The sequence below is a fragment of the Erinaceus europaeus genome, chromosome 3 (genome assembly GCF_950295315.1).
Source record: "Erinaceus europaeus chromosome 3, mEriEur2.1, whole genome shotgun sequence".
NCBI lineage: Eukaryota > Metazoa > Chordata > Mammalia > Eulipotyphla > Erinaceidae > Erinaceus > Erinaceus europaeus.
The window spans coordinates 39,240,117-39,267,959 of record NC_080164.1 but is presented as its reverse complement, the minus strand read 5'-3'; the positions used below and the strand labels follow the sequence as shown (position 1 = coordinate 39,267,959).

Below are 27,843 nucleotides of genomic sequence, written 5' to 3'. Positions count from 1 at the left end.
ACCCCAGAAAGGGTGAAAACTGGGTTAGAAGTGTTAAAACAGATCTAACAAGATCAAGAAGCAGGGATTTAGCCCCGGGGAAAATAAATGAATAAACATGCTGGGAATCTAAAGGATGACTATAGGAAGTATTACGTTTTTATTATTCTTTAGTCATTTATTAGATAGAGATATCCAGAAATCAAGAGGGAAGGGAGATATAAAGGAGAGAGACAGAGAGATACGTGTAGCTGGGAGATTTCACCATCTGAGATTCAAACCCATCCAGTAGGAACAGGGGTGACTGGGAGTCTGCTTGACTGGCCTGGCTGAAAATGGTGCACACAGGGATGGACTCATCATCAGAAGACTGTCTGGAAGGCTGGGAGTATGGATCGACCTGCCAATGCCCATGTTCAGCGGGGAAGCAGTCAGCCGAGGTAAAGAACAAACACCTCATCACAGACCCCTGTAAGCGTCAACCCGGCTTTGACTTAGCACATTATGATTGGGTCCTCCTCAATCGCTATGGAACAGGCCATGGCCGGTGTGCCGCTATGTTCCATCGCTGGGGAGCCAGAGATGACCCGAACTGCCCCTGCGGCTACAGACAGACTATGACCCACATAGTCAATGACTGCCACCTCTCCAGATTCAAAGGAGGTCTCGAAACTTTACATCAGGCTCAACCTGACGCTGTTGACTGGCTACGGAAGAAGGGCAAACGCTAGAAGAAGAAGCGGGGAAGCAATTACAGAAGCCAGACCTTCAACCTTCTGCATCCCACAATGATCTTGGGTCCATATTCCCAGAGGGTTAAAGAATAGGAAAGCTATCAGGGGAGGGGATGGGATACAGAGGTCTGGTGGTGGGAACTGTGTGGAAGTTGTACCCCTCTTATCCTACGGTTTTGTCAATGTTTCCTTTTTATAAATAAAAAATTTAAAAGAAGAAGAAGGAGAAGGAGGAGGAGGAGGAGGAGACTGTCTGGAAGACAGCTCTGACACTGATGTCTCAGAGTGAACCTTCTCATCCCTGGGTCCCAAGTCCTCTGCATTTTTGTTCTCAAATGCAGCCTCATCTTTTGCTTCTTGCTCTGGGTCTTCTTTCAGGGACCCTCTGCTGTCAGGGGTCATGTCAGAGACATCCTTAGGAGTATCATCCTCATCACTTTCATTGCCACTGCTCAGAGTGTCCAAGGCTTCCTTATCCTCAGTATTTTCCAATCTGGGACCAGCACTGTCTTCTGCAGGCTCCACGATGTCATGTGTCATGCAAACAGCTAAGGTCTCCTGCATCATCTTCACTATTATGAGAGTCAGAAATAAGGTCACTCTCTGTCATATGCTCATTTAGCTTATCGACAAAATTTAGCACTCACATTAGTGAGCAAGGACCCAGTTTCAAGCCCCTGATCCCCACGTGCAGGGGGAAAGCTTCATGAGCAGTGAAGTAGAACTGAAGGTATCTGTCACTCTCCCTCTCTGTTTCCCACTCCCCTCTTAATTTGTCTCTGTCTCTATCCAATAATAAATAAATTAAAATATTTTAAGAAAAGTAGTGCCAGAAATAAACTATTTGTTTGCAGAGAAAGAAGAAATTCAGACAAAACATCTGGCATGGGAGTCAAATCAATCCCATCAATTTGCCAAATCCCAGGAAATAACATTTTCCTCAACTCAAAGATCTAGCAGAGAACATTACAATCTTTGAGTAACTTAGGAGGTACTTTAATGAGGTCAGGTAGTTATTTCGTAATGATCTGAGAGGTGGTGCAATAGATAACATGTTTGAACTCTGAAGCTTGAGCTTCCAAGTTCAGTCTCCCACAGCATATGTACCAGAGTGATGTCCAATTGTCTTTGTCTTTTTCTCTCTCCATATCTCTCTCTCATTTCTCTCATTAATAAATTAGTAATCTTAAAATTTACTGAGTAGCACTGGACGAGGATGTACACTTTAGATAGTATAAGATCATGGATCCTCTTATCTGCATGAGCCTTTCATATATACACCCCATGTGTATACCTTGTTAAGAAAAAGCAGTATAACTTTATGGTTAACTAGCAGTTAAGCTACCAATCTTGTGTGACAGTCAACTGTCAAATCCTGTAACATAGGACACTTAAAGATACCTTTGATGGGATTTATCTGTAAGAACAACATTTGTGGATGCTTATCGTGTAAGAGGTACTATTCTAAGTGCCGGAATTAAACATATTAACTCATTCAGTTACTATGCTACAGCCACAGCAGGTAAACCTTTTTCACTGGCAAGGAAAAACTGAGGTCCAAGGTTGCACGGCTAGTAAATGCTCTATCAATATTTAAACCTCAGGAGTTGCACAGTAATTCTAGGGACTCAACACTAGTAAGGTTAATTCTACTGCCCCTTCTCATTGCAAAGTTTGACAGGGAAACGGAACCACCACCTAAGTACACCTAAGTGAGTAGCGAGAATAAGATCAGACAAGAGAGCAGGCGGAGGGGCATTTCCAAATCTGGGATGCTCCGGTAGGGTGGCTACAAGGACATCATCAGCTCACGAGCAGGACCACGTCCTTTAGCCCAGTGTCCTCAGGTGCACAGGTGGATCGCGGCACCCGCACGGGGCCTCGCTCCGAAAACCACTGGAGCGGCGGGACCCACCTGAAACTCCAGGCCGTAGATGACCGGCGCGTCGTCCTCCATGCTGCGGTCGCTCACACACCTGAAACCAACACCGAAAGCCCCAGATCAGTGCCCATTCATTCCCTCCCGCCCGGCGACGCCGAATTCGGATCGTTAATGGTCCACCTCGGTTTCCGTAGGGCTCACTTCCTGTGTTTTCCTTCTGTGTCATCAATACGCTCTGTTTTGGTGGCCAATGACAGTGACACTGAGCTCTCCGCGCATGCCCACTAGTTCACCCGCGGCCCTCGGACCTGGCGTCCTCAGTCTCCAGCTCAAATGTGATCTTTTTGGACCTTCCTCTGTCCCTGGGCCCCAGAATTTCTCACTAACGGCTGGGACCTTGTCGTTTTTGTTATCGTTAATTCTTTCCCAAACAGCAGTACTAACGCCATATAAAATGCAGAGTTTTATGTACTGCTTAAATTTTTTTTTCGGCGCACCCTTAACACCAAGGTATCCAACTTCCACTGTACAGATAAAGAAAATTCAGAGACGCATGAGTGCAAAAAAGGTAGTAAGTTAGAGAACTAAGATACATGTTAATGCATCAGATTCAGGCTGGCCCAGGATTAATAAAGTCTAAGGTCACCGTAGTTGTTGCCCCTGGCTCCAAGCTTGGTAGCAACGGATCACACTGTCCACGCTGACACCACACAACTGCCACTATTTTATTCACTTGTGTCTCACGGGGGAGTTCTATTGGGGAGAATCTTCTGAAGATGGCACAGCTGTACTTTTAAAATGCCTTGATACTTGAAAGTGTTTTTTGACAGACGGGAATGACACTACATGAAACCACCCCCAGTCCCTTCCTAGATTCCACTGACCTGAACCAAGTACCCCTCCATCTATGTAAACTTAGAACATTTTTCCCCTGCTTTTAGTTGATCTCATGACAAAGGGTTGGCTATGAAACAGATGTGTATGTATGAAAAGATGTTCTGCATTATTATTAAAGGAATGCAAATCAAAGTCAAAATAAACAATTACCATAACTTCTATGGTAATAGCAACCTAGAGTGGTGGTGATTACTGTAAGTCAAACGTATTCAGATGGGCTTTTCCCAAAATGTTTAGAGCACATTTTTCCCAATACATTTCACTTTCGTGTGTGGAACTATGGTCATTTTGAGTTAGTGTGGATGGGGCAGGGAAGAGAACTGTAATCTCAAGGGGTGCAAATTACTAAAATTTAGGGAGTCCTACAGAAATCACCTTTTACTGGACAAATCTAACTTAAAAGTAAGGCAAACATCTAGAGATAAGATTTTGTCATGTCACCCCCTTCTTTGTCATGTTTCTTGTCTCTCCTTGACACCCTTGACCACTAACCCATTTTTTATCTCACGATATAAACCCTCAGCTATGTTAATTCTCCATACGTATGTAAGTTTGATCCAATTCTCCTATATGTTTATTTGTTTGCTCAAGAACCCTGAGGGCTGAAGGAAAGTTCTACTGGACATTGACAGGAGAATGTGAAGAAAAACAACTCTATTGCATTTTAGGTGGGACTGTGAAATAGTGCAGTAGCACAACCATTATGAAAAAGTGTGGGAGCTGGATGGTGACACACCTTGTTGAGAGCACATGTTACAATGCACTAGGACTCCAGTTTCAAGCCTCCAGTCTCCACCTGCAGGGGGACAGCTTTGCAAATGATGAATTAGTGCTGCAAGTGTCTCTCTGTATCTCTCTCTCTCTTACCCCTTCCTTCTTGAATTCTGATTGTCTCTATCCAATAAGTAAATATAATTAAACAATTTTAAAAAGAAAGAAGTGTGAAAGTTTCTCAAACAATGAAAAACAAATTTTCTAATGACCTAGAAATCCCACTTAAAAAAAAAAAGAAAAATTATTCATGAACACCTGGTTGGGGGCAGGGAAAGAAGCAGGGAATCCTATGACACATGCAAAGACGAGAATCAAATTCAGGACTTCTTGCTTAGAATTCAATGCTTCATCCACTATGCTACTTCCTGGGCCACACACTCTGACTTTTGAGTTAAAGAAAATAAAACCACCAACTTAAAATATTATCTGCATTCCCAAATTCACTGCAGTATTATTGACAGTAGCGAGGATATGGAAAGACTTGTGTCCAACAACAGTGGAAAGGACAAAAATGTCAGTGGGCACATACAGAATTATATACACAAATATGGGAAAGGTGGATAAAGAATAGGAAAGCTATCAGGGGAGGGAATGGGATACGGAGTTCTGGTGGTGGGAATTATGTGTACCCCTCTTATCCTATGGTTTTTTTGTCAGTGTTTCCTTTTTATAAATAAAAATTTAAAAAAGAATAGCATAGTGGCCAGGTGGTGGCTCATCTGGTTGAGTGCACATGTTACAATACACAAGGACCTGGGTTCAAGCCCCTGGTCCCCACCTGCAGGGGGAAAGCTTTGCAAGAAGTGAAGCAGTGTTGCAGGTGTTTCTCTGTCGCTCTCCCTATTACCCCTTCCCTCTAGATTTATGGCTGATATATATATATATATATATATATATATATATATATCACATACATACACTATGAATATTATTCAGCATGAAAAAATATATTCCCATTTACAATAACATGGGCAAACTTAAAGGACACTGCTAAGTTAAATAAACCAGACACTTTCTTAAAAATTATTATTGAACTGACAAGAGCAAAAATAAAAATAAAAAGCATTAAGCTAAGAAAGAGAGTAAAGTGGTTCAGGAGGTGGTGCAGTAGTAAAGCTTTGGACTCTCAAGCATGAGGTCCCGAGTTCAAGCCCCAGCAGCACATGTGCCAGAGTGGTGTCTGGTTCTTTCTCTCTCCTATCTTTCTCATAAATAAATAAAATCTTAAAAAAAGAAAGAGAGTAAAATGATAGTTACCACAGGCTATGGGTAGAAAGTGTTGGAGATATTACTCAAACGATACAAGCTTTCAATTAAAAAGTTTAAGTTCTGGGGGCTGGGTGGTGGTGCACCTGCTAGAGCACACATGTAAAAACGCTCAAGGACCCGGGTTCAGGCTCCCAGTCCCCACCCACACAAGGAAAGCTCTGCAGGTGTCTATTTCTCTCCTTATTACCCCTTCCTTCTTGATTTCTGGCTGTCTCTATCCAATAAATAAAGATAATACTAAAGAATTTAAGTTCTGGAAGCCTAATTTGACTATAGCTAATAATTCTGTACTTGAAATTTATGTAGAGTATATCTGAAGTATTCTCACCACACACACACACACACACACACACACAGAGTGAGGGATATGTTAATGAGTTCAGTTGTATTAATCATTTCACAAAGTATGCATTCATAAGGTATAAATTCAACATCAGGTCATACATATAATATATATATTGTTCTTTTTTACCAAAAACAAATTTAAAAAGTTTAAGTCATTAAAAACAGCAAAGTGCCACACCTGATTAAGTGCTCACACTACAACGAGAAAGGAGCCAGGTTCAAGTCCCTGATCCCTACCTGCAGGGGGAAGTTTTATGAGTGGCGAATCAGGGCTGCTCTCTTCCTCTCTATCTCTGTCTTCCCTCTTAATTTCTCTGTCTCAATCCAATAATAAATAAAAATATTTTAGGGGCCAGGTGGTGGCGCACCTGTTTAAGCGCACACATTACAATGTTCAAGGACCCAGGTTTAAGCCCCTGGTCCCTACCTGTAGTGGTGAGGCAGGGCTTCAAGTGTCTCTCTGTCTCTCTCCCTCCCCTCTCAATTTCTGTCTCCACTAATAAAAAAGTAAATAAATAAACAAAAATATTTTTTAATACTTTTTAAAAAGCAAAGAACTGGAAGTCCATGGAATCCCAGGGGGCAAACCTCAGCACCAGTATTAAGTCAGGACTGGGCAATACTACGTAAAATAATATCAACATAAAATAATAAATAAAATAAAACGGAAATCCCACTCAAAGGCTCCATTTGCCTGAGATTAAGTGTCAGGGTTAAGAGGACGAGGGATCTTCAAACCTCTGAATTAAATCTATGCACCCATTACTACTATTACTACCATCTTTATCATTAGTAGTAGAAAGTAACAGACACAATGACAAATTTCTGAAAATATGTATTTCTTCTGTGCTTTGGTCAGTAATTAAGAGATTAACATCCCTTTCACCTGCCCCACTACAAAAGGCTTGCCTGTGGCCCGTCCAAATCAGAACATTACCATACGAAGGTAAAAGAGGTGCCTTTCTGTTTCCCCAGAGACCTGCCCCTGCCATCTAGGAACTCAATCTCCGCCTATCACAAGAACAGGAAACGCGCCGCACTTCCGCCCATAACTATTACAACTTCGACCTCCGCACTGGGCTTGCGCAGGAGTGGAGACGTCAGAATCAGTGCGCGCCGGCGCAGAAGCCACAGTCAGAGCTGCTCTAAAGTGGATCCTTCCTGGCTGGCTGCACCTTCTTCCTGCGCCCGGGTCCTGGCAGCTTGTGACCCCCTTTCCAGCCCCAGTGGGTGGGTGGCAGGTGAGGATCAGGGCCCTGATTGTAGGGAGGGGGGTCATACTTTCCCTAACCTCATCCCCGCCAGTCTCCAGTCCCAGCCCCTTGGAGCTCTGCTTCCCGGGGACTTTTCACACCAGGGATCTTCTGAACTCCTTGTCAAGGGGACGCCTCCCTCGGCGGACTGATTTTAGAGGGACTTTCTTCTCATCAGCTCCTCATGTTGGGGGGGCTTTCTCCCCAATCCTTCGTAGGGGACATGCCACCCCCAGCCTGCCTCTCCACTGCCTTTCCCGAGGCGCTGTGGTGACTGACCTGTCAACAGCGTTGGCTTCCTGTGTGCCCACTTCACTGGGGCAGCCATTGGCGGACACCCGGGGGTGGGGAGCACGCAGGTGCTCACCCCAGAAGAACAAGAGAAGAACCCGGAATCTATGTCCCAGCTCTGGCACTGGATGACCAACCAGCTGGATTTTTAACTTCTCTTCCTTCTACTTTAATCTTCTATAGAAAGACGTTTATAATAACCTGCTCAGCAGGGGTAGATAGCATAATGGTTATGCAAACAGACTCCCATGCCTGAGGCTCCAAAGTCCCAGGTTCAATCCCCTGCACCACCCACCATAAACCAGAGCTGAGCAGTGCTCTGGTAACAGAATAATAATAATAACCTGCTCAGCCAAACACTCATTATTGTGAGGGCAGTATGAAATAACTTATGCAGAGGCTCCTAAGGCATTGTGTAGAAGATAGTGGCTGTTATTGCACACCTCCGATGATCCCTCCTGCAGCAAGGAACACACATGACAAAAAACATACTTATTTCTAAAGAAGCTAAAGGATCAGAGGTGTGTTGTAAAATGTTCCTGGTTTTCCCTCTCTTGGTCACAAAAATTTAGCCCAGTGAAACATTTCCTTGGACCTACAGTTTCTGCTTCAAGATGTAGTGTCTTTGAGTTCAAATGCTTTACCTTTGTTTCTTTTCATAAAGTCAGAAGGTAGTATTAATGGCAGACAATGAGTCATACCCTCTATATGATGGAGTGAAAAAAGAGACGAAGCAAATAGGATAGTGTAATTGCAGCATTTTTATTCAGCTTTTACATTCTGTAATTTCTAACCCAACCTTCACCACTTCAAGAGTGTTGCCACTCTGCCCCACCATTATAATTGCAATTCTGTCCTTAGTAGTGCACAGTTCATCACAGCTTTAAAAAGCATCTTGTGTTAGTTACTACTTAATATCCATCCCATTTAATGTCACTTTACTTACAGTGAAGCTATAAGTGGACAGTGTCCATAGCATTATCATAATAGCCAGTACATGGAAACAACCCAAATGTCCATCAACAGATAACCAAGTGTGGCATTACAATACCATGCTGTCATTCAGCCTTGAAAAAAGAAATCCTGACATGTTACCTCATGGATGAACCTTAATAACTGTTGTGCTGAGATAAGCAGACACAAAAGAACATATTCTGTGTGATTCCACAAATGTGAGGCACCTATAGTAGTCAGATTCATAAAATCATAAGGTGATGGTTTGGCTGGAGGAAGGGGAAAAAAAGGGGAAATTGTTGTTTAACGAGTGTAGGGTTTTAGTAACATTAGAAGTGCTTTAGAGGTGCGGGGTGGTGATGGTTGCACAATATGAATAGTTGATACCTCTAAACTATATTTAAGATGATAAGCTTTATGCTATGTAGGGGTTGGGTTACTGTGCACTTGGCTGAGCATACACATTACTGTGTTCAAGGATCCAGGTTTGAACCCCAGTCCCTTCACTAGCTTTACAATCAGTGGAAAAGTACTACAGGTGTCTCTCTTTCTCCTCTATCTCTACCTCCTCTCTCAATTTCTCTCTATCCTATAAAAGAAAAGAATATGTTATGTACTTTTTGCCATGTTAATGAATGGATAGTGAAAAAATAATAATCAATTGAATTTAAACCATTTCACTATATCACTGATCTCCTTAATAGGCTTTTATTATCTAGAATAGTTTTAGGTTCACTGTAACATAAGGCACAGAGATTTCTTATATGCCCTCTGTATCCCCCACTCCTAACCTCAAGGTCTCCCCTTCCCCGTCAAGACATTTGTTGTAATCATAGAACCTGCGTTGTTGAGTTATTATCAACCTAAAGCACATCATTTCTTTTAAGTTCTTGTCTTGATGTACCTTTTTATAAGTTTGGACAAATGTATAATGGCATACATATATATATATATGTGTGTGTGTGTGTGTGTGTATATATATATATATATATATATATATACACTATTTTTTTGAATAAAACATAAGGTGAAATCCTCCTACTAAACTGAAATAGAAAGATGATGAAGTTAACTCATACCTATCTTTGTTTTAGCCAACATGGAGCATGCTAGTGGGTCCAACAAGAGCATGATAGAGGAGTCCAGGCCAGTTGAGGGACAAGCTGAGGATGGCACTCCACAGGTGCCCTCAGAAGAGCAGGGGCAGCTTCTGTATCATGAGGAGACCATTGATCTTGGTGGAGACGAGTTTGGGTCTGAAGAGAATGAGACCCTGTCAGAAGACTCTAATAATTTTGTCGATAAGCTAAACGAGCACATGATGGAGAGTGTCCTCATTTCTGACTCTCCAAATAATAGTGAAGATGATGCAGGTGACCTCGGCTGTTTGCATGACATCGTGGAGCCTGCAGAAGACAGTGCTGGTCCCAGATTGGAAAATACTGAGGATAAGGAAGCCTTGGACACTCTGAGCAGTGGCAATGAAAGTGATGAGGATGATACCCCTAAGGATGTCTCTGATATGACCCCTGACAGCAGAGGGTCCCTGAAAGAAGACCCAGAGCAAGAAGCAAAAGATGAGGCTGCATTTGAGAACAAAAATGCAGAGGACTTGGGACCCAGGGATGAGAAGGTTCACTCTGAGACATCAGTGTCAGAGCTGTCTTCCAGACAGTCTTCTAACGATGAGTCCATCCCTGTGTGCACCATTTTCAGCCAGGCCAGTCCGGCAGACTCCCAGTCACCCCTGTTCTTACGGGATGGGTTTGAATCTCAGATGGTGAAATCTCCCAGCTTCAGTGGCGCCAGTGATGCAGCAACCAAAACTCCTCCTCAAGTGGTCCAGCCAAGCCCAAGCCTAAGTAACTTTTTTGGAGATACGACCAACACTAATTCCGTGGCTGCGGACTTCTTCGATTCATTTACCACTTCCACATTCATCTCCGTCAGTAACCCCAACGCAGGCACTTCTGTTCCAGAACAGTTGTCCTCACTCACAACTCCAGTGGGAGAGCAGTCTCCAGGTTCTACTGGTCCTTCTTACTCCCCAGGGGTGACCAGATCCGAATCAAGCATCTCAACAGCTTCTCTTGAAATGGCTCAATCTCCCAAACCATTCTCACAGATCCAGGCTGTCTTTGCAGGCAGTGAGGACCCCTTTGCCACAGCCCTAAGCATGAGTGAAATGGACCGAAGAAGTGATGCCTGGCTGCCCAGTGAGGGGACCAGGGAAGTTCTGATTTCTGTTGCAACCCAGCAGTATAGCACAGTGTTCATAGACAAGGAGAACCTCACCATGCCAGGCCTCAAATTCGACAACATCCAGGTAAGCACAGCATTTTTTTTTCCAGTGGAAGTGATGTTGGCTGGCAAGACTATATATATATATATTTTAGAAGTACAATTTCACAGCTCTTCAAAATATGTTACCACACTGTGTCCATGTTTATGTGCAGTGCTTTTTTCCCTTTCAACACTTTAAAGCTGTCCTTCCATTTGTCTTCTGGCTATGTCATTGTTGATGTGAAGTCTGTAGTAAATCTTATCTTTGCTCTTCTGTACCTCTGATTTTTTTCCCTCTGGTTGTTGGTAAGGTTTTATCACTGATTTTCAGCAAACTTGTGCTATACCTTCATAGTGTTTTCTGGTTTTCTTGTATGTTTGGTATTCATAGACTCTCTTGGGTCTCTTAGGTTGCGGGTTTTCATCAGTCTGGAAACATTGTGATCAGCAGTGTTACATCATCTCTCTCTCACACACACACACACCCCTTGCTACTTCTGAGGCTTGAATTTCAATACTGTTTGATATTGCCAAAGAAGCCACTAAAGATCTGTCTGGAAACAGAGCACAAAATTTCTTTTCTCTCTCTTTCTCGATACTGCAGTGTTAACTTCTCATCACCGTATCTTTAAGCTCATCTACATTTCATTTTTAAACCTTTTAGTTTATAGTTGATGGCATCCAATGACACTGTTGGTCATTTTTAATGTTTCTTTCCTCCGGCATTCAAGTTTTACTTTAGATTCTTAGCACATTTATCGTAACTGTCTTAAACTTCTCTTTTGAAATTGCCATTATATCTTTAATTTCTGGATCTATTTGTATTGACTTTTTCCTCTTGGTCACATGTGTCTGCTTTTTTAAATGTGTTGTTGTCAACTCAGATTTGGACATTGTGGGATTCATGTTGTTGAGTATATTTTGTCACCTTCCTGCAATAAAAGACTTGCGCTTTGTTCTGGCAGGCAGGTAAGTTATTTGCAGATTAATTTGATACCTTTCAGGTTTCTTTTTTTTTTTTTAAGATTTTATTTAGTCATTAATGAGAAAGATAGGAGGAGAGAGAGAAAGAACCAGACATCACTCTGGTACATGTGCTGCTGGGGATTGAATTTAGGACCTGCTGCTTGAGAGTCCAATGCTTTATCTACTACACCACCACTCAGGTTTCTTCTTAAGTCTTTTAGTGTGAGGTTAGTGTAGCTTTTACTCTCAGGTGATCTTTCTGAAGTATGTACTCAGTGCATTGGTGTTCAGCAAGAGCTCTTCACAATGCTGTCAAACTCAAAAATCTCTCAGCCCTGTGTAAGCTGGAAGAAGGACTCATCTAGTAGCCCCTTTGTCGTTTCTGCCTGTGCATGGACAGTTTCAGATTCAGCAGCAGACCTGGGAGCCCCAATGTAGATTGCCAGAGCATGACCTTTGCTTGACCTTTTCCTTCCAACTCTCTGATCCACAGATTTCCAGCTTTCTCAACCTCTCTGACTTCCACCTAAGCAAGCTTTCTGTACCTTACTGACGGTAGGGGGGAGTCCCTCCTGCACCTTGTTTCAGAGATACCTTTAGGTTCAAGAACCCAACTCATCTTTCTCTTTTTCTCAGGTCACTGTCCTTTTATATATCTGAAAAATAATTGTCCCAGAGTTCATTATATTAGGACAGTGCTTCCAAGATCATTTACTCCATTACAGGTAGAAGATGAAGTTACTATGGCAGCTCTTGTTCATTGTATTTCTTTTCTCCTTTCATATATTCCCAATCTAAAGAATCTTTGACAATATTGAATTGCTAATTAAAAAAAAAAGGTGGGGGGAATCCTTGAAATATGGAAGTAATGCAGTGGAAAAGCAGGAGACTTAAAAGCATGTAATCCTGAGTTCAACTGTGAGTTGAGTTCATGCCTGAGTGGTATTTTGGATATCTCTCTCATTAATTACCAAACAATTAAGATAGAGATATTTGCATGTTAGTAAACTAGAGAAGATATGGAGAGGTCAGTTCAAACCATGTTTATTAGTTCTAAATCTGATTTCCCTTTTTTAAAGCATTCTCAATTTTGACTCATTTGGAGTCTCAGAAAAAGAGGTTCAAGGTTGTTTTTGGTTGTGTTTTTATAGCCTTACTGAGATGTAATTCACATGCCATGCTATTCACACATTTAACTTATAATTCAATGAGGGGCAAGGGTGTTTATGTTTTGTTTCGTTTATTTTAGAAAAACCATGATCTGTGATTCTAATTATCTTGAGCCTTATAATCACATAATTCACAATTTTATTCTAGTGGTATATTTTCTTTAATGACTTGGCAAAAGTTCCATTACCAGTCATACATATATGGTAGTGCTACAGATGTTTATATTTTTAATAACTATATAGACAGTTCTGAATTTTAGAAGATACTTAGTAAATAATTCATAATATTTGCTACTCCATCTTGTTACACTGAATTTGGAAAGCATCTGACATTACAGATGCTTTAACATCTATAAGATTAATATTCTGTATTTGATATTATACATAAATCACACTAATATCTTTCATTAGGCAAAAGAATTGTATTAGAAAAGAGAATTTTAATTGAATTGGCATAGTTGAGACCAAAAAGATAGACATTGCCAGTCTATCTTCAGCTCTCCTTGCTAATGAGCCAGACTAATGAATACAACTTGAAACAAAGGTGAATCTTGCTCTGTTCTGAGACAGTAAAGAGATTTACAGGGCATTTAATTTTATTAACATAACTAGCCATCAGTAAGACCAATCTTTTTTTTTTTAATTTTTTTTATTATCTTTATTTATTGGATAGAGACAGCCAGAAATTGAGAGGGAAGGGGGAAATAGTGAGGGGGAGTGACAGTGAGACACCTGCAGCCCTGCTTCACTACTTGCAAAGCTTTCACCCTGCAGGTAGGAATCGGGGATTCGAACCTGGGTCCCTTGTGCATTGTAACATGTGCGCTCAACCAGGTGCACCACCACCCTGCCCCAAGACCAATCTTCTGTAAGCATCCCTGAAATGTTAAACAACTCAAATCTAATATCTTTAGAAAGGGAAAACAGTGATTGCCGTTGCTGAACTGGGATTATCCAGGTTCAAAGTATTGATCCTATTCATTTATCCATAAGCTAATCCTAATTAAAAAAGCATTACTCAACAAAAATATTCAATCACCCATTCATGATCTGAATTCTGATATGTGAAATCAATTTACATGTGTTACATGTTAAAATGCCATAGGCATTTCTATTTTCTTTTTTTTAATTTTATTTATTTTCCCTTTTGTTGCCCTTGTCTTTTTATTGTTGTAGTTATTATTGTTATTATTGATGTTGTTGTTAGATAGGACAGAGAGATGGGGAAGACAGAAGGGGGAGAGAAAGATAGACACCAGCAGACCTGCTTCACCACCTGTGAAGGGACTCCCCTGCAGGTCGGGAGCCAGGAGGCTCAAACCAGGATCCTTACTCCTGTCCTTGCACTTTACACCACATGCGCTTAACCCACTGTGCTACTGCCCAACTCCTGGCATTTCTATTTTCTAATAAGTAAGGTAGGGCCACCTATTACTCTTAGGTAACTTTTTTGAGATAAAGCTATCAACTCCACTCTTTTTGACTTCTTTTTTTCCCTTTCTTCTAAATGCCAGCAAAGATTATTTTTGTTCCCAGGATGTTCTCTTGAGATTCTCCAAATACTCTTATCAGTGTCTCCTCTACCAAGTGATGCTTTTGTTCATGTTGGCAACATTGTAAAAGAATCCAGTGGCCTGGCTGTCTTATGCCCAGGGAGACAACAGAGATTTGATCCAGTCTTGTGTTTTCTTCCCTGTTCCACAATATGGCACTGGACATACTTCTAGACAAAAAAATGTTTTCACCCTCTTCAACATCACCCACTTTTTTTTGTTTGTTTATAAAAAGAAAACATTGACAGAACCATAGGGTAAGAGGAGTACAACTCCATACAATTCCCACCATCAGAACTCGGTATCCCATCACCTCCCCTGATAGCTTTCCTGTTCTTTATCCCTCTGGGAGTATGGACCCAAGGTCATTGAACATCGCTTCACTTTAAATTGTTCTGTTATTGCGTACAAGCTAATTCAGTGATTTTGGGTGGTGATAGTGGTAGTGGTTTGTTTGTTCTAAGCATTTCAGCATAGAACCACAGTGAATATTTTTTACCCTTATGCATTCAGTTTTCATACCTAGCCTTGCTCCAGTTAACCTCTAATCTAATTTATATTTCTGTGGCTTCTCCTATTCTACGAACTTCATTCAACAAATGGAATCTTATAACATGTGACCTCTAATAACCAGATTTTAAACTTAGCATAATATTTTCTGCTGCCTATCATGATACATCATATGTCAGTACTTCATTCCTTTTTGTTTTCAAGTAAGTTTCCTTATGGACATTTCACATTTGGCTTATCCATTCTTCACATTTGAGTTGTTTCCACTGTTGACTATTTATGAACATTGTTATTGTTAACATTTTTATATAAATTTTTCTGTGAATATTTGTTTTTCTCCTGAGGATCTGGGTGTGCAGTTACTGGGTTATATGGTAACTCTGGGGGCTGGGCTGTCACACTTGCTTGAGCGCACATGTTACAATGTGCAAAGACCCAGGTTTGAGCCCCAGTTTCCCACCTGCAGGGGAAAAGCTTTGCAAGTGGTGAAGCAGTGTTGCAGGTATCTTTCTGTCTCTCTCCTTGTATCTTCCCCTTCCCTCTTGATTTCTGATTATCTCTATCCAATAAATAAAGATAATACAAAAAAAATTTTTTAAGTTGTCTAGAATTTTGAGCAGAGTCCAGACTTTCTGCAAAATAGTTAACATCATTTGACATCTTACCACCACTGTATGAGGGCTGCAGTTTCCCCCATGTGCTTTGAGTCTGGGGACTTGTTTGTTCTGTTTGAGTGTTGTTTGCTCAGGTGGTTGTTTTCTCATTTTTCCAGAGAGAAAGTGCTAGAAAGGATAACTTGCCCCCAGGCTTCACAATTGTATTTCAGCAGAAAGTTCAACATGTCTTAGGTCAGGTGTAGGTGTCACTGTCTTTTTTTTTTTTTTTTGAATGTTTATTTATTCCCTTTTGTTGCCCTTGTTGTTTTGTTGTAGTTATTATTGTTGTTGTTATTGATGCTGTCGTTGTTGGCTAGGACAGAGAGAAATAGAGAGAGGAGGGGAAGACAAAGAGGGGGAGAGAAAGACACCTACAGACCTGCTTCACCGCTTGTGAAGGTGGGAAGCCAGGGGGCTTGAACCGGGATCCATACACGGATCTTTATGCGGGTCCTTGCGCTTTGAGCCACCTGTGCTTAACCTGTTGCGCTATCGCTGGACTCCCTTTTTTTTTTATTGTTGTTGTTGATGGTGTTGGATAGGACAGAGAGAAATGGAGAGAGATGGGGGAGAGAAAGAGTGACACCTACAGACCTGCTTCACCTCCTGTAAAGTGACTCCCCTACAGATGGGGAGCCAGGGCTCAAACCGAGATCCTGGTCCTTGCGCTTCGCTCCATGTGCGCTTAACTGACTTTGCTGCCCGACCCCCGGTGTCACTGTCTTTTTAGTGGCTTTAGTGAGTTCCCTTCAGACCACTTGTGTCTTTAGGTCTTCCAAACAGTGAAAACCATCAGTCAGCTTCTGTAGGCTCTGTTATGTCTTTGTTTATTAAAATAAACAGTAAAACGGACTGCTGGAACTGCCCCTACCCTGCAGGAGGGGCAGCAGGATGAGAACCAGCTTTGTCATAAGCACATCCTAATGGGGATAGACTTTCTTTTTTTTTAATTTATTTAATTTATTTTAATTTCTTTATTGGGGGATTAATGTTTTACATTCAACAGTAAATACAATAGTTTGTACATGCATAACATTTCTCAGTTTTCCACATAACAATACAGCCCCCACAAGTCCTCTGTCATCCTTTTTGGACCTGTACTCTTCCCCCTCCCGCCCCGAGTCTTTTACTTTGGTGCAATACAGCAACTCCAGTTCAGGTTCTACTTGTGTTTTCTCTTTTGATCTTGTTTTTCAACTTCTGCCTGAGAGTGAGATGGGGGATAGACTTTATCACTGTGCCAGGACTCAGGTAACCTCCCTAAGCTCTCCTTGGCATTGAATGTGGTGGCCCCTCACCTACAGCTTTACTGATTTCAAGTTCTCCTTTGGATTCTAGATGTGTCCCATCCCAGATGCTGCAGCTTAACTCTTTGAACCATAGGAGGACATGCAATAAAGCTGTGATGACCCTGCATCATAATTAATTGCCCTCAGTTGAGTGACAGATCTGGGCTTGTGTTGAGAGCTTTTGTCACATCCAGAGGCCTTCACAGGTGAGCTCTGTGGCAGTCAGGAGCTTCCTCTGGTAACTAAAATGTTAAGGAAGAGAATCTTAAGGACCAAAAAAAATTTTTTTGCAGTGTGGTCTAATTAATGGAGCATGTTGCAAGGATAGAGGAGTTAAATCTGTCCTCCCTCTGCAACATTCAGATTTGATTTTGCCCTTTGCTACACCATGGCGCCTCCTGCTCCGCTAATGCTCTTTGTCTGACTGGAGTTATAGTTACACAAAGCTTTATGGAGCCATATGGCTGAGCTCTCTGTCTTCTGCCCTTTAATTATTCCTCCTAGGCTACTTAGCCACTTCTGTAGCCCTGGCATTTGAAGCATTTCACCTTAGTTTCTGAAAGAAAAAGAACATCATGAAACAGCATCTAGATCTTGGTCCGAATGTCAGATGTGTCACTTGGCCTCTGAGTACCAGACTTAGTGCTGGGGCAGAGCCAGACATGACCTTGGAATTCCCACTGCCCCCAGGCTGTCACCTTCTCTTCCTCAATGGAAGGAGCAACAGACAGCTTCAAGAGCTTGCTACAACCTACTCATATCTCTACAGGGTGACATGTATAAGTGTCACCATTCTGGCAGATAATAGATTAAAGTAACCTTGCATATAAGTGGGACTACTTCTGCTCCCGTTGTTTTCCCAAACAAGGGTAGAGAAATAGAAGGGTCCTCGGATAGTCATGAAGTCTGAGCAAGGTGCACATCCATATTGATTTTCCTCTCCATCCTCAGCCATGGGTTACTCAGAGTTGTCACCCATGTATCAACATTCGTATCCCATGACACTGAAAGCAGACTTTTACTTACTGAGATGAAGAGACATGGGCCTTATTTTTCCATCTACTCTGAAGATTGGCCTAGTTTTTGTGCTTTTGTTTTTGGTTTTTCCCAGCAGCTCCTCATAGTTCCCAGGAGCCTTTGTGCTGTGCTCCTCTGTCAGCGGTCATTAGACAGGACATCAAGAGTGTCACAAAAGGCCAAGTCACCTTGGGGCTGTGTCCTGTCTTTCTTATTATCTTTATTATTGAAGTGAAACAGCCAGAATTTGAGAGGGTAGGGGGTGATAAAGAGGGAGCCTAGGGACTTGTTTTATTTTTGTTTGAGTATTGTTTGCTCGGGTAGTTTCATTTTCCCAGAGAGAAAGTGCTAGAAAGGATAATTTGCCCTCAGGCTGTGTAACTGCATTTCAGCAGAAAGTTCAGCAAGTCTTGGGTGAGGTGTAGGTGTCACCTGCAGCACTACTTCACCATTTGTGAGGCTTTCCCCCCTGCATGTGGGGACTGGGGGCTCAAACCTGGGTCCTTGCCCATTGTAACCTGTGTGCCCAACCACATGTGCCCTGTCTTGATGCATTTCAGTGACCTAAGAACTGCACCCAACCTGACACCTTTCCCAGGCAATGGCACCCCTGAAAGTGAGGGTTGTTTTTGAACCTTCTATCATTATAGCTCTTTGTCTTCAACCTTGGTTTCCCTGCTTCATTGCTTATACCCCACAGTTGCTCTGTGGTTGGTCAGATGAGATCTGGTCATGGTGTGTATCAACTATGGTGTCTTTATCCTATGACAGGGCCACTAAACAGCACTAAAGCCTGTGGGTCTTCCCAGCTTTCTCAGCTTGCTTACAGCATAGCATTCCTATCCTGATGATTATTAGATTTGGTGACTCCCAACTCTCTCCTTTACTTGCAAGAACGCATGCTGACTGAGAAACACTGAGTATCTGGGCCTGTCTTTGACTCATTTCCATGTTTTGCCAACTCATAAGATGTCCCCAGTCATTTTAGGCCACTGATACTATCTTCTCTTCTGTCACTCTCTCCTCTTCATTTTGCCCTTCCATCTTTCCTATAAAGTAGCATGTTTGGACCACTTCTTAAGTCCTTCATCCCTATAAACAGGTGGATCTAACCTGAAGAGTCAAGCCATGAGGATGAAATTCCTTGTGTAGAGACTCATGTGACCCTTCCCTAGCTAAGCAAGGCTGAGAAGCACCTATGAGGAAAGCACTCTCTCCTGGGGCTTGGAAGTGGACTTAACCCTTGAGGAAATATAGATGCCCCATGCCACTACCCTCTTTTAGTCAGGCTCAGACTAGTAGATTGGGAGGATTTGGAGACAGCACCCATCAGACCTGCCCACCATAGCACTAGTCAGGCAAGCCATGAAACTCTTCACCATGACCACCAGTTCTTGACCCCAGTGTTGTCATCTTACATTCAGGGCCCTCCCAAGCCCCTCACCTAAAAGCTCACTTCTGGTGTGGTGCACCTGTTAAGTCTGGTATGAGTGTTGATAAATTACCACTTCCTCTCCCCCAAAATAGAGCTGTTCTAAACTACTCATTTATATATTATCATGATGCTGAAATATCTGGTTAATTGAAGTTTTACTGTACTGTAACCTCCATACACCAATAGAGAAAAAAGAAATTCTGCTAAGAAATGGGTTCTGGTTAGCTGAGTTTAATTAACATTTTATTGTCTTGACATATTTTTCTTACATTCTTTCAAGGGAGATGCAGTTAAAGACTTAATGGTTCGCTTCCTGGGTGAAAAAGCTGCAGCAAAGAGACAGGTCTTAAATGCCAACTCAGTAGAACAATCTTTTGTTGGATTGAAACAGCTAATTGTAAGTAACAGTGTATTTGATTTTCAGTATTGTGTTTTTGATAAGTTCTGCCTTCTTTCATAATATTTCCCTAGAGTTAATTGCTTTGAATATATTAGCCAAAGCTCCTGTACATAAATAGAATTTTGTTGGATTAGATACTAGCGCTATGCAGCAAAAAAGCATCATATTAGCATTCCTTTTATTTTAAGTCTAATAGTTAAAAAAACATTATTTTGAATAATCAAATTACTTGAAGTAGTATATACTTTGATTAAAATAGGTTTCAATCGTATGTAATAACTAGGTGTAAATATTTTTAATATTGGAAATATTGTATTATATTTAATCAGAATATTCAAGGACATGTTAAAGAGAAGTAATCTATATTTCTTTTTTTATATGTATTTTTTAAATATTGTTTTCTTGACTTGGTTTAAGTTTACTATTAAATGAGCAATTTTTTTCATTTTCTTTTTACTGGGAGGTTAATGATTTAAAGTACAGTTGTTGGCACATGTGTATAGTTTCTCATGTCGCCATGATAGGTGTGTATAAAACACTTCCAGCCCCAACCTCAGTCCTTTCCCATCATTGTGTACCAGGACCTGAAAGCTTCCCCAGCCCCCATTCCCCTCCCTGTCCATATTCCCCAGAGTCCTTTGCTTTGATGCAATGCACCCAGTCAGTCCAAATTTTACTTTGTGTTTCTCCTTTCTGTTTTGTTGTGGTGGTTGTTTCTTTGTTATTTTTTGTTTGTTTTGTTTTTCTTCTTTCTGTTCTTTTCTTAGCTCTGGCTTATAGTGGTCTGGGAACTGAGCCCAAGATCTCCAGAGCTTCAGGAATAAAAGTCATTTGCATAAATAACCAGTATGCTATTTTCCCAGCCTAGAGCAAACTTCTGAGTCCTTGTAGGGACCACAAAGTTCTTTGGGTACTTTGTGTGCAACTCAGTTTCGAGCTCCAGTACTTATATGGAAGTGCCATGACATTGGGGAAAACTCGGGTGTCTCCCCTTTTCTTTCTCTCCCTATCTCTCTGAATGAAACAGTGGCCCAGGAAGAGTAAAACTGCATATGCATCAGGCCTTGGCTCCAATAAATAAATAAATAAATAAACCACATGTATAAACTATCCTGTGAATTCCATTAATAGACATTTTTTAATGTGTTACAATAGAGTGATCGATCACTGCTGTACAGGTTGATTTGTTTCTAGTAAACTATTATTTTTTTTTGTAAATTTTAGAATCTATGTGAGAGCTTGAATAATATTGGCTTTCTAGCTTATTAAAGAAGATTATGTATAAATTTCCTTTCAAGAATCCTAAAGTAGCCCTCTGGAAATGCTTTCAGATATCTATGTCTCATGTTTTTTTCTCGAGTTTAAGCTCAGTCATATTCTAGAACTATTCCTGTAAATCACCTAACTGTGGACTTAACAAAACTGTGTCTCCATATCTAAGCATAGTCAAAGGCACCAGCTATTAAAGAGATTTATACTTGATTTTGGGAATGACAATATTTCTGCACCCTACTGAGTACGTGAAATTGTGTTCTCGTCTTATTTTTCAACAGTACATTTATCCATATGCTAATAAGACTAAGTGAACAGTCAGAAGAAGATATATTAGCATTTCAACCTTCATAAAAGAGATTAGAGGGACCAGGAGATAACCCATCCAGTAGAACACATGCCTTACAATATGTGAGAACCTAAGTTTGAGCAACAGCATTGTATGGAATCACTGTGGATGACACTAGGAAAATTTTCATGAATGGTGGAGCAATGCTGTGGAGTTTCCCAGTCTATCAGTCAATCACTCAGTAAATAAATAATGGGCCTAGGAAGCCACCCAGAAGGTTCAAATTACATTTGAAACAATACTTTTTCCTATAGCTATGAGAGTTGAGGGGGTTAGAAATTTATTGTGAAGTGCCCTTCTTTTTTCCCCTTCTCTCCCTGCCCCCCCTTCTCCCTCTCTCTTATTCTCTCCCTCTCTCTTTTCCAGAGCACTAATGAGATCTGATTTATGATGTGGTACAAGAAATTGAACCTGGGACTTTAGAGCCTTAGGCACGAGTCTCTTTGCATAATCATTATACTACCTACCCCTGCCCGAATCCTCTTCTCTCACTGGGTCCAGATGGAATTGGAGTTCAGAGCCCTCTGGTCATCTTTCCCTAACATTTCTCCCCCTCTGGGAGTATGGAACAAAATTATTTATTTACTTATTTATTTATTTTATAGATTTTACTATTTATGAGAACGATAGAAGGAGAGAGAAAGAACCAAACATCACTCTGGCACATGTGCTGCCGGGGATCGAATATAAGACCTCATGCTTGAGAGTCCAAAGCTTTACCTCTGTGCCACCTCCTGAACCACTACTTATTTATTTATTTATTTTTCCTCCAGGGTTATTGCTGGGCTTGGTGCCTGCACCATGAATCCACTGCTCCTTGAGGCCATTTCCCCCCCTTTTGTTGCCCTTGTTGTTGTAACCTCATTGTGGTTATTATTATTGCCACTGTTGATGTTGTTCATTGTTTCATAGGACAGAGAGAAATGGAGAGAGGAGGGGAAGACAGAGTGGGGGAGAGAAAGATAGACACCTGCAGACCTGCTTCACCGCCTGTGAAGCGACTCCCCTGCAGGTGGGAAGCCGGGGGCTCGAACCGGGATCCCTACGCCGGTCCTTGTGCTTTGCGCCACATGCGCCTAACCCACTGCCTGACCCCCTATTTATTTATTTTTGTTATTGGATAAAGATAGAAAGAAATTGAAAGAGGAGGAGTAGATAGGAAGAGAGACAGAGAGATACCTGCAGCCCTGCTTCACCACTCATTAAGTTTTCCCCCTGCTGTGTCTTGAACCTGGGTCCTTGAACACTGAAATGTGAGCACTTAACCAGGTGTGCTACCTGGCCCTTGAACCAAAACTCTTTATGGAGTGCAGAAGGTGGAAGTTCTGGCTTCTGTAATTACTTCTCTGCTGGATATGGGCATTGGCAAGTCGATCCATACCACCAACCTGTCTTTTTTTTTTTTTTTTTTTGGAGGGGTTAATGGTTTACAGTCAACAGTAAAATATAGTAGTTTGTACATGTGTAGCATTTCCCAGTTTTCCATATAACAATTCAACCCCCTCTAGGTCCTCCTCTGCCATCATGTTCTAGGATTTAAACCCTCCTCCCCAGAGTCTTTTTTTTTTTAAATTTCTTTATTGGGTAATTAATGTTTTACATTCGACAGTAAATACAATATTTTAATGTTGGTATGCTTCTAAAAAACCCCTTCTGTTTCATTAGTTTAATCCCCCCCTGCTTAACACTATTCTATTTACATAACCACTTCATTCTATTTACATAACTGCTGTTAACAAGCACCACCTTCCCTCCAGGGCATTGGTGGTTTAGTGGTAGAATTCTCACCTACTCCGCCCCCTCTCCTTGTCATACCCTGATTTTCACCAGTCCCTTTTCTCTCCACCCTCTCTGCCGTGGCATCCTGTTCCCACCCTACTGGGCTAGTATATTTATAAAGACAAGATTGTAGTTAGTTAGTTTAGTTTAGCTTAGCTCAGCTGAGATTGTGCTGCGTCCTGCATGAATAAAGAGATACTGCCTACAGCTCAACCATGAGTCCCTGGTCGTCTGTTACCTGCCCGTGAAGCCAGCCCGGCGAAAACAACATTTTAGTGTATAACATTTCTCAGTTTTCCATATAACAGTACAACTCCCACTGGGTCTTCTGTCATCCTTTTTGGACCTGTATTCTCCCCTCCGCCCACCCCAGAGTCTTTTGCTTTGGTGCAGTACACCAGCCTGTTTCTATCTTTTCCTAGTTGGACAGGGTTCTGGAGAGGTGAGGTTCTGAGACACATTGGTGAGGTCATCTCCCCGGGGAGGTCAGGATGGAATCATAGTAGCCTCTGCAGCTTGGTGGCTGAATGGAGACAGCTAAATGGCAATGCAAAGACTTTTATGCCTGAGACTCCAAACCCGAAGGTTCAGTGCCCACTATTACAATAAACCAGAGCTGAGTAGTGTTCTGGTCTCTCTGTATTTCTCTCACCTAGATAAACTAAATAAAATACATATATTTTTTAATATTTAAAAATACTTTATTGAGGCTTTAACTTTGCAGTCCTATTAAACCAGAAGTGAAGATTAGCTTGTAAACCAAGCTACAAGAGAGCATGGGTTTTCCTTTACATTTATTTTGGGACAGTACATGGTCAAGTCAAGGCTCCTCCTTAAAGATGATCATCTATGTTTCATGACATTGGTGTGTAAGTCACTTGGTTGCACAGAAGATTTACAGTTACACTCAGAATAGAATAATTCTATTTCCTTTTTATTATTATACCCACACAATAAAGGATTGGAAAGTTAAGAATATAATATAGCCTAGCCTCATTCTGCAGATGGCAGTAGTTGTGCTGGAGAAGCAAAAGTCCTGAACCAGAACTACTGAGAGGAATTCTTGCTTTTAATAGTGACATTTAACAAAGCAACAAAATTCTTAACGTTCTCCTGAGTTTAGATAGTCTGGAGATTTTGTTTACTTCTGTGGAGTCTGCTCTATTTTAGGAGCTTCGGGGATTAGGATGACTTAAAGGAATGCTGTTAAAGAGATTGAGCCACCCAGACTGGACTTCCCACTCTCCCGTCCTTGGATTATACAACCCTTAAATTAAGAAAATAACAAAACAGTAAACTCCTGCTCAGGCTTCCTGTCTGCTGTTCTTCAACCTGATTTCTTTCTCCCTCCTTTCCTTCCTTCCTTCCTTCCTTCCTCCCTCCCTCCCTCCCTTCCTTCCTTTTTTTCTTTTTCTTTTTCCTTCCTTCCTTCCTTCCCTCCCTCCCTTCCTTTTTTTCTTTTTCTTTTTCCTTCCTTCCTTTCTTTCCCCCTCCCTCTTTCCCTCCCCCCCTTCCTTTTCTTCTTTATGTGTGTAGTGTTGTTACTGTTGTGAACCTGGGACTTTGCACATTCATGACTTCACCACTCCAGGCTGTTGTTTTATTTATTCATCATTCTGATAAAGATAGAGGAACAGACACCACCACCACACTAGAGCTTTGTACAAGACTATAATAGCACTTCCCATGGTTGGGGGGGGGGGGGGGACTAAGTCTCTGAACTGGGTCATACACAACAGCAATGCATATGCCCTACCAGGTGAGATATCTTGCTAGTTTTCTTTGGCACCCCCAGCCCACCTCAACTGTCCAGAAAAAAAATCTCTTTTCAGTCCTACCAAAGGAATCTGGTTTCAGAAGACACTGGGTATTGAAAAAGCCCTCTCTAGCCTTTTTTAAAAAATTTTCTTCAAACTCAGGGTTTTGCACATGCATTCTGCTATTGAGCACCTCCCTGGCCTAATTTTTACTTTGCATTTTTATGAGAAAGAGAAAGAGAGAGGCACCAAACACCACTCCACCATTCACAGAGTTCCACTTGTTTCTGTCCTTGGTCTGCTCATGTGGCACAGGAGATTGAGAGCATCACACATGAAAAGACATGTGCAGTCTTCTGAGTCACTTCCCTGACCCTTAGTTTGTCTTTATCCTCACTCAGCAGAGCTGTGAACTAGAGGGTGTGTCACCAACGTGGGTAAGAAAGGAAAGGCTCCACTGTGGGTGAGGGCAGAGAAAAATCACAGAAATTAAAAATCTAAGATAACACCCTGATAGTCACTACACTATACCATCTTCACTGAAGCTCTAGGGTCTCATTCTGTCCTGTACATAATGCTACGAAGTTGTGTTTTTTCTGTTTGTTTTGTTTTGTTTTTATTTTCATTTATTTATTTTTGCCTCCAGGGTTATTGCTGGGTCTCGGTGCCTGCACTACGAATCCACTGCTCCTGGAGGCTATTTTTTTCCCTTTTGGTACCCTTGTTGTTTATCATTTTTGTTATTATTACTATTATTATTATTGATGGATAGGACAGAGAGAAATGGAGAGAGGAGGAGAAGACAGAGGGAGAGAGAAAGATAGACACCTACAAACCTACTTCACCACTTGTGAAGTGACCCCCCCCCTGCAGGTGGGGAGCCGGGGACTTGAACCAGGATCCTTACGCTGGTCCTTGTGCTTTGTGCCATGTGCGCTTAACCCGCTACGCTACCGCCTGGTCCCTTTTTTATTTTTGGGGAGGATAAATGATTAACAGCCAACAATAAATACAGTTGTTGGTACATGTGTAAAATTTGTCAGTTTTCTACAAAACACTCTAAGCCACCCAGAGCTACCCCCCCTTCCCACCTAGGTCCCCTTCCACCATCGTACATGAAGACCCACCCCCACCCCAGAGTCCTTTACTTTGGTGCAATGTACCAGTTGTTTTGTTTGTTTTAATACATAAAGGAATGAGTAAATAAATAGGTGAAGCAAACTCCAGTAGAGAAGCTGCTCTATTAATAAGATCTAGTCAGAATGTTGGTTTTAAAGATAGGGACATATATATATATATTCATGAGGAAGAAAGTTGTATAAAGAAATAATGAAGGGGGTCTGGCGGAGCAATAGATTAAGCGCACATGGTACAAAGCGCAAAGACCGGCATAAGGATCCTGGTTCGAGCCTCCCGGTTTGAGCCCCCCTCCCCCCGCTCCCCACTTACTTGACTGTCTTCCCCTCGTCTCTTGATTTTTCTTTTTCCTATCCAGCAAAAACATCAATGGCAACAATAACAACAACGACATGGGCAACAAAATGGGAAGGGATGGCATTCAGGAGCAGTGGATTCATAGCGTAGGCACCAAGCCTTAGCAATAATCCTGGAGGCAAAAAAAAAAAAGTAATGAAATAGACAAACAAAATTGGCAATAACTAGTAGAGCAATCTCCAAATGATTTAAAAGGATGTGAAATCACAATTAGAAGCTCAGCTCAGTTTGCAGAAATCTGGGACATTGTGAGAAAAGGATCTGATAGGAATCAAAATCGAATCTAATTTACTTTCTTTTTTTTTAATATTTATTTTATTTATTTATTCCCATTTGTTGCCCTTGTTGTTTTATTGTTGTTGTTGTTGGATAGGACAGAGAGAAATGGAGAGAGAAGGGGAAGACAGAGAGGAGGAGAGAAAGATAGACACCTGCAGACCTGCTTCACCACCTGTGAAGCGACTCCCCTGCAGGTGGGGAGTCGGGGTTTGAACCGGGATCCTTATGCCGGTCCTTGTGCTTTGCGCCAACTGCGCTTAACCTGCTGTGCTACAGCCCGACTCCCTCTAATTTACTTTCGAACATGTTTCTGGAACCCTAGGGTAGCAGGAAGGAAGCACGGAGTAGCTATAGAACAGTGTGTGGGTAGCTGGTGTGGTCAGTATCCTGTAAAACACGTCACTGTTCTGCGTTATAGAATTTCTCTTGAGGTAAATTTGAGATAAAGCTTTTCAAATCTCACCTTAAAAGACTTTCTCTGAAGATATATTTGAAAAAATACAGTTCAGTGTCTTCACAGAACAGGTTAGAAAACTGGGAGTTTGAAAGGGGCCAATTGCTGGCACACTCAGTGAAGCACACATGTTACTGGACACGATCTAGGTTCAAGCCCTTAGTCCCCACCTGGAAGGGGAAGTTTCATGAGTGGTAAAGCAGTGCCTTAAGTCTGTTTATATATGTATCTCCCCCTTCCCTTTCAATTCCCCACTGTCTCTATCCAAAATTAAAAAAATAATAAAATTTTAAAAAGGAAAGTTGAAGGAAGAGTTGGACCACACAGACAAAAGCACCCTCACTTAATCATCATCAGTCCTCTCCCAAAACTCTCTCTGTCTCACTATCTGAAGAAGTGATAAAAGTCTCAGTTACAAGGGAGTCGGGCAGTAGCGCAGTAGGTTAAGCGCACATGGCGCGAAGTGCAAGGACCTGCATAAGGATCCCGGTTCAAGCCCCCGGCTTCCCACCTGCAAGGGAATCACTTCACAAGCAGTGAAGCAGGTCAACAGGTGTCTATCTTTCTCTCCCCCTCTCTGTCTTCCCCTCCTCTCTCCATTTCTCTCTGTCCTATCCAACAACAATGACAACAACAACAGCAGTAATAACTACAACAATAAAAGACAAGGGCAACAAAAGAGAAAATTAATAAATAAATATTAAAAAATTTTAAAAGTCTCAGTTACAGAAAAAAAAGAAAGGAGAAAAGAACAGTAGGAAGAAAGGAAGGGAGGAGGGGGCTTTTCAAACAGTAATAGTTTA

General features: G+C 41.6%; 2 protein-coding genes across 2 annotated transcripts in view; one reads left to right on the top strand and one right to left on the bottom strand.

Annotated features, from left to right (window-relative positions):
- EIPR1 (EARP complex and GARP complex interacting protein 1) overlaps positions 1-2,780 on the bottom strand; it is a 208,610-nt gene extending 205,830 nt beyond the window's left edge. The window contains exon 1 of the mRNA XM_007518928.3: positions 2,629-2,780. Within this exon, the coding sequence (XP_007518990.1) occupies positions 2,629-2,670 (42 nt within the window). The 5' untranslated portion in view covers positions 2,671-2,780. The remainder of the gene's footprint in view (positions 1-2,628) is intronic.
- A 4,205-nt stretch (positions 2,781-6,985) lies between these two features.
- TRAPPC12 (trafficking protein particle complex subunit 12) overlaps positions 6,986-27,843 on the top strand; it is a 114,785-nt gene continuing 93,927 nt past the window's right edge. Inside the window, exons 1-3 of the mRNA XM_060187033.1 lie at positions 6,986-7,121; positions 9,473-10,704; positions 19,537-19,653. Of these exons, the coding sequence (XP_060043016.1) occupies positions 9,478-10,704; positions 19,537-19,653 (1,344 nt within the window). The 5' untranslated portion in view covers positions 6,986-7,121; positions 9,473-9,477. The remainder of the gene's footprint in view (positions 7,122-9,472; positions 10,705-19,536; positions 19,654-27,843) is intronic.